We start from the raw sequence: 12618 nt of genomic DNA, 5'->3' as shown, positions 1-12618 counted from the left end.
ACAGAGGGGCAAACCCACCAGGGCCGGACTGAGAACCAAAACCGGCCCTGGCAAAGTGCTCGGCCGGCCACCCCCTCCCCCTGGGGGTTGTGGGTGCGGCTGAGCTCTTTGCCATGGCCGGTTTTCGGTCGATGTTGTTACAGGGCCGATTTTGTAGCTATGCTGCAAAAATGGCCCTGTAACAAAACCGGCCCCCAGCGGCCCCAGTCTGCCCCCCCCCCACCCGTGCGGCGCACAGGGGGATTGCCCGGTGCCCGCTATGGCCAGTCCGGCCCTGAAAACCACTGACAAGCATTTTGCTTTGCCTTCAGCCTCAGCACCAGAGCTCTCAATCAATGCCCCTCATAAACGCCTGGCACAACTCAAAGTATGAACTATACAAGAATACTAAGATGTTCAAAATAATACAAAAACACAACATGATGAAATAGCTAACGCTCTTGGGGAATGCAAGATTAAGTAAAACGTGAAATAAGCATGGGCGTCCGCAGAAATTTTTCCAGGGGGGGGCAAAATGTTAACGTCATCACCATCCTCCGACATGATGTGTGCCAGGTGGGGCACAAGAAACAGTGGGGCGCAGAACTAGGATAGACTCAATTAAATGCCAGGAATTCAGGACATGTGACTGACCCTGCAACGGGACAACAAACACCACCTGTAGGGAAAACGCTAAACTTTCTGACAAGGTGCTTTATCTCCGTCTGCTAGGTGTGCAGACTTCTGGGTCCTCGATCCAACACCAATCAAGGCTGTCTTTAGCACGATTCTATTTTTATCAGAATACTTTAAAACAGCCTATGATTAAAGCACCAAATTAAATATACTGTATGCACAGTGTATCTTAGGGATTATTTGTAGCACACATATTTACCAACATTGGCTTCTTGGTGCTAGAATTCATGATAACTTTTATCCAAAGTTAAAGCACAACGTCAAAGTTAGTAATAAATGATGCATCAATCACACACGCTAGTGATTCGCCAATGGGTGCTCCCTTTACTAGAATTCCCTGGGCATTTCTAAATTTTACACACATTCAATTAATGTATACAAAATAAAATGTATAGGTCCAAATGTGAGCTATATTTTTTAAAAGAAACTTAGAGTCCCTCTACGTGTAGTCAATGTCCAACTGACAACGTGCCCACGTTTAGGGATACATTAATGGCCAGCTCCCATATGTGGAAGCCCGGCACCGTAAATGTGTGGCACATGCGGCGCCTGCAGTGGTGGCACATCACAGGTCCAGGGATGCTGAGTCTTACACAGTGGTCAAAGTGGGGGGAAAAAAGTAGGAGAACAGTGGGCGGAGAATCAAAGGGCGGGAATAACCCAAGGATTGGACCTTTGGGTGGAGCCAGAGATGTGGCCAGAATGCGCAGACATCCCAATTTTTAGTATTTGTTTGGCATTTCACTGCCCAGTTTAATCAACTAATGGATACACATGATTATTTAAGGTTATAATGAGTTATTGACATTAAAATATATTCACAAAGTGGGATATGCTTCTAATCACAGAATGTGCATAATATGATAAAATGTGGAAACAGAAGCACTTTGTCTCCGAGCCATGGAGTTTCTGTCATCAGCACTTCACCCTTTTTCAACAACAGCAGTTCAAACATGAATGGGAAAATATCCTAGTTTGCAAATGTTTTCTCTAAAATTATGGGTCTGTCATATTTGCCTCATAATGCAAGATCTGCTGCATGATCTGACCATTTAAACTAATAAATTGTTTGTAGCTCGAACATATCAAAAGTTAATATAAAATGTGACTTGTGTTGCTGCGGAGTGGATGGCCTATTGTAAAGGTTGACTGATCACCTTTCTCACTGCTGCGTTTGTATGTTACACTGGTACACTTTAAGGCAAAGTCTTTCCAGAGACTTAGCATGTGTACACACGTCAAAATAATAAAATATCCGAAAATATACTGCATTACGCTGCAGCCTTTTATTTAATGCATAATTTAGTCAACACTAAGGCATTTTGTTGTCATCCTTTGCTGCATAATTAATTCCAGTGGCCCCACAGCAGGCAGCACCTGTTAAAAGTGCTTGTGAATGAAGCAGGGAGACTGTGAAGTTTGCAAACTTAGTTTGGTGTGTGAAAATCCTACATTGCCAATCCCTGGTGAGTTGCAGCTACTGCTGCTGAAACAAGGCCAATGGAGGTACCTTTGGGTGAGGCAGACTGGCCTCAAGGGCAGGGCCAGCCATAGCACTGGTGGTGTCCTGTGCATTAATGTTTGTTAGTGCCCCCCAATGACCACCTCTGCCATGGATTCCCTCACTACCACCCTTTAACTGTGCCCCCCAAGTCTCCATTACCACTCTCTCAGATGCATTTAATTTGATTTACAGCACCACTCATACCATTGTAGGGTGTCAGAGCACTTTACATCACACACATTACACAGAGACAATCAATATGTGTGTAAATCACTGTATAGAAAATGTTACATAAGACTAAGGACTACAAGGTGTAGGAGTCACATGACAAACATACTAGTAGCCCGTATAGTTTTATAGTGATTGGTCTCGAGAAACACAATACCCGGAATTTAAAATGTAATACCATGGTTGCGGGTTCTCCTTAATAATCAGAATTGATTTCTGTCCAAAAGAACACTTTTTGGGACATTAGGATAATCAAAGACTGGGGGACGGGGTGGGGGGGGACATAACGCTCAAATTTATACCTTGCAGTTTGTATGCAGCTCTTAGATGACAGTTAATAGCTCACTGCTCTAAGTTAGGATTTTAACTTATAAACTGCAAGTAATAAAAGGATCTCTCTGATAAAGGCTGTAGCCCACTGACGTATTTATATTATGTGCACTTTGTGATCTGCATGGCGCATGTTCTTTGCAGCCGGTACATTAACCATCTGAGCTACCTTTCCATGAGTCAAAACTTCCACTAGACAAAATTCTGATCTCTCTCTAGGAAGAACATTAATCACCAGAGTCATCATGACATTTTTATTGTTGCCGAAAATTGCTGGAAGCCAGGAAGGAGGTAGCAAGCGTTTTTAAAACCATAATATACTTGCAAACATGATGCCTTCACCTAAAGTCAGCACCCGGCGCGGTCACACTGGTTGCACCGCCCTAGAGCTGGCCATTCTCAAGGGTCCTGTGACCTCAGTGACTTTTATTCTAGGGTGGGCTGCTTCATAGGCCTGCCCGCAAGACTGGAGGTGAACTTCACTATGGATAGTGGTGGGCAAGCCTTGAAGGTTAACCTACACTTGTCATGCTAGGGTCCACCTGCTTGTGCGAAAGACACCAGGACTTCTAAGGTGTTGCGAAGCCCTCTAAGGTCTAGCATGTGATTGTGCTCTCGCAGGGGAGTGGTCTGGTGGGCTGGTTATTAAGGCTGAACCTGGTTCCCAGTTCCAAATTCAGCAGCTCTGACCATAGTGCCACATCCTCTCCCCCACTGAACACCGTACTGCCCCACTGGGAAAACCTCCCACTGTTTTCAACTACAACCCAATTGTTGCCCGCTATAAACACCTGGATGCGCAATTTAAATTACGCACTAGTTAAGATCAATATGCGGCCTACAAAAAAAACGGACAACATCCTGGAAGAAGCAAACACTTATAGGGAATGCAAAATTTAGCAAACCATAGGAAATGTAAGCAGGAACAACATGGTTACCTTAATGCTTTTACACTCACTATTCGGAAATCAGTGACTGCTTTTGCCTGAAAAGTTAAGGACACGACGTCAGGGCCTTGAATAGACCCATTTCAATGGCCATTGCTTATGTCCTTACAAAATGTAAGCAGTATGGTAAAAAGACCACATCCCAGGACGCAGAGCCGCAGCACACATTTTGTTTTCCAATCCACTCATTTTGGTACCCCCAGGATTGGTGCACTAGTTCCAAGTCCAGGGAAAACAAAGACAAGAAAACAAAAATAGCGCTTCATTGGCAAACTCTGTAAATGTGGTGCTAATGTGTTTCAGTGTGAATAAAATCAGTTTGGCCTGTTTGCTACCACTCTGTCTCACTTTATGTCCTTATTTATCTATTTTTCATATTTTTAGCCTTTTATTCCCAATGCTGCACTTTGGAATTAAAATGTCAGAAAAATACTACATTTCCAGCAAAAGCATCTTTCTTTTTTGGATCCATTTCACAGGGAAGCAAATAAAAGAAAGGAGATGAAAGAGAGTGAGAACCCCGTCTTGTAGTCACGGTTTTCATGGGCGTCTGCAAGGGGGGCAAGGAGGGTCGCTCCAGGGGGGGGCAAGCGCCCCTCCTTGCCCCCCCTGCGGACGCCCATGGAAATAAGAAAGGATCTAAATTGCAGGCATGCGATTGCCTTAACATTTTAACATTCAATGTTTGAAAATTGTTAGAACTGGGAGTCTCTAGTTGGCAATGGCTTGCACCTTTGTCCAAATAGGTACCCTTGCTTCTAGTCAGAGTAAGGGGGCTACACTCATAAAATAACCCCTGCTCAACCCTGTGGTAGCTTGGCACGAGCAGGAAGGCTTACCTCAGAGGCAGTATGTAAAACATTTGTGAACACATGCAGTAATACAGTGAAAACACTACAGATGGACACAACAAAGGTTTTATAAAAATAAGTATTCTTTATATTGACTTAACACAAGACCCAAACAACAGAAATAACTTAGTTCAAAGATGATGGTAAATGCAACACGTTTCTCACAAAGTACCTTAGGATGCATAACGCAAGATAAACAAAAGGTTTGCAGGGAGAATAATGCGTTGGTTCCTTGCTTCAAGGGAGGCAATGCATCTTTTCCTCAGTGCTTGCGCAAAGTAGGCGATGCGTCTGTTCCTTACAGGAGAGGAGTTGATGCGACAATCTTGTGGTGTATTCCGGTTGCGATGCGACAAGATGGTGCCTCAATGCGATGATCCTGTGTGATGCAACAAGATGGTGTCTTTTATGCGATGCAGTGACGTGAAGGCGATGCGTGCACGCCCGACGGCCGTGCGGCGAACTCTGTAACTTTGGAGCCTCGACAGGCCCTGCGACAATCTTCTCCGGTAATGCAACGGCGGCCCATACGGTGGTAACATGCTTCTCCGGTGATGCGACGACACACAGCTGCGACGGAGACACGCTTCTCCGGTGATGCTTTGGCGACCTTTGTGGTGGCGACACGCTTCTCCCATTATGCGACTGCAACAGCTGCGGATGCGACACGCTTCCTCTCTTTGAGTCAATGGGCTACTTGGATCATCAGCAGCCCAGCTTTTAATCGATAAGAACTAAAGTGGGTTAGTTGCCAATCGTCTTATGGTAGCAAACACGCATTTTTTAACGCAGGCAATATATTTTTATCTCACATCAAACAAGTGCGTTGATATTGATGCTGATAAGACTTTCCATCTCTGTAATTGGAATTCCCTGTTTTTAAGTTTAAATTAAATCGGGTTTCCCCCACAATTAATCCTGTGAATTTATATCAAGGAGTGCAGGCCAAGGTTATTGTGAACAGTATCCATCAATAGATGCACATTTTAGGTGTGGCCCCTGTCCCCGATACAATTTATATATTTTATAGAGCCATTGGCAGGGAAGATACGTAGCTGGGGCATCAGTGCACCCGTGGAGGGGAAGTTCATGCTGAAGTTAATTGCTGAAGTTCTCTATTTTAAATCAGATAGAGAGAATGTACAGGGGACCCTCAACATGACTGAGGAATTTACAAGTATCAGTGGGTACAGGATCTATCAAAATAAATCCAAACCTTTGCTTTATATTGCACGAGTTGTGAACCTTCCAGTGTCTTTGCAGTCACAAGGATGTTTTCAAAATCTCATATTATATCTAGGTATATATACCCTTTGTAAGTCTTATCAGGTCTCAATGGATTACTCATATCTAAAATTGCAGGAGGGTCATTATGTTTATATCTAGCAGGATACAAGGTTTTGGAATTCCCCTGGTTTCAAGGAGTTGGGTGATTTTTTTAGGGGGCAAATGCATTACGTGGGAAGAACTCATCTCCAGGGGCAGGGATCAGTGTAATGCTTTTTTTAAGCTTTCGACAGATAGCCCATTTTTTAGCAGTTACTTAAAAAGATACAAGGCAAGGAGCCCACCCTGTTTTCCGTATGCTTGTAGAAGGCAAGCTGACAGGTGTGGGCTATTGTTATAGGCTGCTAGAAAATCATTCAGTTAAAGCCCAAAGCAATTGCTCTCTGTGCACATTTCTTGAAAATCGCACTGCAGGTTAAGTGATAATGATTAGCAGGCCATTTCAGAGATAAGACAAGTCTTTGAGAGCAGCAAATTTCAAGAGAATGTTCTTTTTGTCTCATTGGATGATTTACTATACCCCAGCAACCCTCCATAAAATGTATCCGACTGTTTCTGATCAGTGCTTTTGTTGCCAACATAAAGGTGTAGAGGATATGCTTCATGCATTTTATACATGTCTGAGATTATCTCAGTTCTGGGAAGAGTTATTTGCAGTTACAAGCCAGGCTCTACATACTAGGATAGCTGCAGAGGCAAGCTTAGTATTGTTTGGGGTCTCCAAGGAAAGATCGCAATTTAATAAGGAGTTGGCAGTTTTTATCTCAATCTCATTAATGATTGCTCATTCCCTCATTGTGCAAAACTGGAAAACTAGTTTGGTTCCAAATATTCACCCCTGGAAGGAGAAAATGTTACGGACCAAGAAGTTTGAAGAAGCATATACAAAGCGCATGGGGGCAGTTGTCGCCATATGGCACCATTTACAGGTTAACGAAAGTCAACCCAGGGCATAATTATTTAACAGAATATCTTATTTTACTACTTCATGAAGTACATCCTAGTCCATGCCATTTCCAGGTTGATTTCTTAACGGGGTGTCCCAAAATCCTGTGCTTGTCTCTCCTCTGCGTCTTCCTCTCACAATGACAATGGGCCCAATTCCGTTGTGGTTTGGAAATCACTCCGACCGAATCTGTTTGGGAATGTTTTCTGATCGACTCGGATTGGGAGAGTCGGACCAACCGAGTCAGATGACTCCGGATGCTTCCAGATACGAATGCATAGTCTCCAATTGAAGAAACGGTTGGCTGGGGAAAATTAAGCACCCTGTGGTGCCTGCCACACTGTGCATGGCTGGTAAGGGGACCCATGGGTACCACCACCATCAATACAACCACCAATACCACCACCATCAATACCACGAACACCACCAAGCCAATACCACCACCAAAACCAATACCACTGCCAATAACACCACCAACACCACCAATACCACCACCACTAATACCACCACCACCACCAATACCAATACCACCAGCACCAAATACTACCAATACCACCAGCAATAACATCACCAATACCACCACCAGCACAACCATCACCATTGATAACACCACCAATAACACCCCTAATACTACCCCCAATACCACCAAAACCACCACCACCACTATCACCAACAATACCAATACCACCACCAATACCACCACCACCAATAATACCACCACCACCAATACCACCAGCAATGCCATCACCAATACCACCACTAATACAGCCATCACCACCACCAATACCACCAACACCAATACCACCAACACCACTGACAATACAACCACCACCAATAGCACCACCAAAACCGCCACCCCCAATACCACCACCACCAATATTACCAATACCACCGCCAATAACATCACCAATACCACCACCAGTACAACCATCACCACTGACACCAATACCACCCCAAATACCACCACCAATACCCACACCACCTCCAATACCACCAATACCACCACCACCAATACCTCCACCAATACCACCAGCACCAATACCACCATCACCAATACCACCACCACCACCACCACCAATACCAATACCACCACCACCAATACCAATACCACCACCACCAATAATACCACTACCACCAATATTACCACCAACCCCAATACCATCACCACCAATACCTGCACCAATACCACCACCACTAATACCAATACCAACACCACCAATACCAATACCAACACCACCAATACCAATAGCACCACCACCAATACCAATAGCACCACCAACAATACCACCACCAGTACCAATACCATCACCAATAACAATCCCACCACCACCAATACCACCACCAATTCCATAAATACCAACACCAATACAATTAATACCAATACCAACACCAATACAACCACCACCAATACCAGTACCACCACCAATACCAATACCACCAGCACCAATACCACCACCGATACTACCACCAATACCATCACCAATACCACCACCAATTCAGCCATCACCACCAATACCACCACCAACCAAAACCACCACCAATACCACCCCCACCAATACCAATACCACCAGCACCAATACCACCACTAATGCCATCACCAATACCACCACCAATACAGCCATCACCACCAATATCACCACCACCACCAACACCACCACCACCAATACCACCACTGCCACTATCACCACCAATACCACCAGCACCAATACCACTACCACCAATACTACCGCCACCACTAATACCACCACTACCAATACGACCACCACCAATAAAACCACCACCAAAAATACCAACACCACCAATACAAATGCCATTGCCACCAATACCACCACCACCACAAACACCACCAATACTACCACCACCAATACCAATTCCACCACCACCAATACCACCACCAGTACCAATACCATCATCAAACCAAAATAACAATACCACCACCAATACCTCACCACCAATATCACCACCACCACCACCACCACCAATACCACCACCAACACCAACACCACCACCAACACCACCACTTCCCAAGGTTGCTAGCCACCATTGAAGATATGTTCCTTGATGCTTGGCCTGTGGCATAAGCAGAAATACAGATATGAGATGCAAGGTACAGCAGCACAGGCAAAGAAGCTGTTTGACACTTTAAATATGAAATGTGCTAGCTAGCAGCATGGAAGAAAAGTGACCAGGGGCTTTGCATGTGAAATATTTGAGCCAGTAGTATGGTAGGAACAGCTGCCAGGGACTTCACATAATATCTATTTCTTGGCTACCAGCACTTGCATAGAAGAAACTGGGAGCTTTAAATATGATCAGTTCCACTGGGCTCTATAAGCAGAGAAGGCGCTGGGCAAATTAAATATGAAAGGTGTGGCACCTGAACTGACATCAAGACTTCGAAAAGGCCAAACTTGTATTTCACTGCTCTGATATAAGAGCACTGGATAGCAATGAATAACCGGGTTTTGAAACCAATGGCTTCTAGCAGAAGCAAAACAATCAAATCATTCCATTGAAAATATGCACTGATCCAGTACACACAATTCTTAACCCCTTCGACGCTCATGACGAGCTCAGCTCGTCATGAGGTACACCTCTCGTACGCTCATGACGAGCTGAGCTCGTCATGAACGCATAGGTTTTCGTTTAGCGTTAGCGCACAGCGGAAATATGCGCCACATCGATGCGGTTAATAGCATTTACCTGTCAATTGAATAATTTGAAACTATTTGTATAACAACTCTCCATTAAATAGAATGCTTAGTAAAAATCATACTCACAGTATCGAAATAAAGATTTACTTTTCCATCTTGTTGCTCGACCTTTCTAACCAAATTATTCTGAATGGGCTTCGATGGATCCAAGGAGAAGCCACTCAGGTATTGCACTTCCATCAATGCCATGCCACTCTGGTTTCCGTAGATTGAAGGTATATAACTGTGGAAAAATGTTTGTTAAAAATAGTCTCAAGTTCATGTACACATTGATACAGTACAACTAGTCTACACCAGACTAGTGGCACCATGACAAATATAAATTCGTCTGATACAAATTTCCCTTCTGAGAACAGTACATTTACAGTTATGTTGTCAATCCTCTGAAATGTGTCATGGACCAGTTTTTGCAAATTTGGAGATGCCTATATGGGGCAGCACTGGATTTGCAATTGTCTCATTGATAGTCATGATTATTTGGACAGATGAAGCAGCATTGTTCAACATGTAACTGTTTACATTTTTTGATAGTATCAACAGATTGTGTTCTGCATGAAGTGGGTCAGCCTTGGACAACAAAGCACAACATTCTCCGCATGCATGAATGTAACATATGTACTAGTGTTTCCAATAAATGTCAGATCACTCACACATTTGCCAACAAATAAAAAAAATAGGACCGTGAATTTCCTTTGTTCAATTTAGTTCACTGTATGCAAAGTCATGTGTTTTAACCAGGAAAATATGTGCTAACTATATGCAAGTATTCAAGAAACTGTTCAACCCGAAATCAACCATGGTGCTAAATGCTAACATTAATATGACCTTCTTGAAAACCAGACATATTTGAGAATGAAGGGTTGCATATCCTCTACAATTTAGAGTTTCAGGTATGCAGCCCACCACCATTCAATACTAGAGGTCTGATATAGACATATTTAAGAAACAAGAGTTGCATATCCCCTGTAATTGAGAGCCTTATGTATGCATCTAGTTATCGTCCAACACTAGGTGGCTAACGTCAGCTTTAGGAGGTGTCTTTTCTTCTTATGTGGGTCACTGCATTTGTGGAAGACTAATGTGTGCCTCACCTCACAATCCATTAGAACATAATACATTAAATGTTATTGGAAGTGATCGGTTTTATGTTTGTACATGTGTCATTCCAGAGCAAGCAACACAAGGCAGCCACTTGTGCCACTACCAAAAGGGTGCACCATATAGTTCCTAGCAGCATCAAGTATGATCTAGTTATTAAATGAATGAGAAATAAAAGAAGTTTGCCTTAAAAACCCCTATACTGGCACGGAATAATTTAAACTGACTTTAAGAAGAGGCAAAATGTCAGGTGAGGTCTATGTGCTCAATTGGGGGTTGTAGGACAAAATATTAGGAATCACAATATTGTGTTTACATACTTTGCATGTAAACTACAAAAACAATGAAACAATAATTGTGTGGACCAGAATGCCATAAAAAACAAGTATATCGAAGTTACTATATTTAGCATATTTAATTTAATGTAGATATTGAAGTGCAAAATAATAATAGAATTAAATACTGTATTTACAAAATATCATAATATAACATTTAAAAACACAACTATATGTTAACAAATAAAAACATTAAAATTAAGAAATAAAAATATAAAAAATAATAAATTAAAATAAATACTTAAAATCCTACCTAAGCAATAGTAGAAAAAGTGTTGGACTTTGGAGGCATCAGATTTACTATTCCCACTCCAACAAAAGCAAATGTAGGGGACGTGTTGACTTTGAGGGGTCAGTGTGGTGTTCTGTATACTCATAATGAGCTCACAAGTTGAAATGTGAAGATGTTTGATAGGATAGAACTGTAGGACTGAGGCTTCCAGCTCAGTCGGATGTTGAAAGTTGCTGTGGCTGGCAAGGGGCTCTGTTACCTGAATCTTACTAAAAAAGATAATTGCCGCTTATCAAGAATCAACTGGTTTCTAGCAACTTGGGGCTGGTCGTAGCCAAACAGGATATTGCTAAATACTGGGGGTCCCCGCAAATACCCTCCCTTAACGAATGGAACACATGACATATAAAGCCCCGGGCTGTCCCAGGAAGTTCCGGAAAATATGGACACCCTGGATTAAACACTACGGTTTGGAGGTGGAGGGAGTCACAGAGAGTAGGAGTCTGCTGTCCATAAGACCAGGGAAATGGTCTTGAACGATATACAGTTGGCTTTCCAATGTTTACAACCATGAGAAATGTAAATGTGATCTTGGTTCCTTTTGCGCCCAGGCTGCTTCAACCCATTTACAGACTCATCCAGACAGCCAGCTTGAATTTATAACCGCCCTACACTGCCAGTATGGAATGTCTTATACTGTGTATTGTGTATTCATGCTTTGTTTGATGTTTTGTTTTATTATGCAAAACGAAATAAAAATATTCCCCCCCAAAAAAATGAATCATCTGGTTTCTTCAGAGAACTTAACATTGGCAATAAACAATGAGCTGCTGGCAACGTTTATCTCATGAATGGGTTAAAAAAAAGTCCATGTCCCTGAGACCCCAACACTACAATCTACTTGACGCAACATCTTTAGCGGAGTAGTGTTCGTGCAATTCCAAATTCATGAAAGCATTCCTACTGTATTTCAGGTAATTTTGACTATTTTCAGGTGTTTTCACCAGTGTGCCTGAACGTGCGACCCAACTGTAACCTGGAGACTCGAGCGTCTAATAATTTCGAGAGTGCATCACGTGACGTTACAGAGGATGTGTGAGAGCTGTTCCCTGTCAACGTAAATAAATAAAGAGCATGCTGCTGCACCACGTCATATGGCATTTTGGGGTAACGAGAAAAGATAGTAGAATAGTTGTGCACTGCGCAGAGAAAGGCGGGCCGGCATTGGCCCCGCCACAAGTATGGCGGGCGCACCTGCCCCCACCTGCTCTTTGTGTTGGGGCGCGCCTCGCCGTGTCACAATGACACGGTGGGCACGCCTGATCATATATTGGACCCTGGGCTCCGAAGTGACCAGGAAGTGATTGAATCACTTTCGGGTGACTGGGGATCAAAGGCCAGGCCGGGTAGAACCGGCCTGGCTAGTGAGGGAATAAAAGGCCGGGGAGCCCGGGAGTCTGCCTCTTTGACC

The 12618-nt window shown here is 43.3% G+C and overlaps 1 protein-coding gene across 1 annotated transcript in view; it reads right to left on the bottom strand.

Moving 5' to 3' along the window:
* The window catches only part of LOC147707489 (CD109 antigen-like), a 943435-nt gene that overhangs the window by 33501 nt on the left and 897316 nt on the right, over positions 1-12618 (bottom strand). Inside the window, exon 31 of the mRNA XM_086926506.1 lies at positions 9549-9705. Coding sequence (XP_086782632.1) covers positions 9549-9705 — 157 coding nt within the window. The remainder of the gene's footprint in view (positions 1-9548; positions 9706-12618) is intronic.

Source organism: Lissotriton vulgaris, chromosome 6, assembly GCF_964263255.1.
Source record: "Lissotriton vulgaris chromosome 6, aLisVul1.2, whole genome shotgun sequence".
Lineage (NCBI taxonomy): Eukaryota > Metazoa > Chordata > Amphibia > Caudata > Salamandridae > Lissotriton > Lissotriton vulgaris.
The sequence above is the reverse complement of the archived record's forward strand: the minus strand, read 5'-3'. Positions and strand labels throughout refer to the sequence as shown.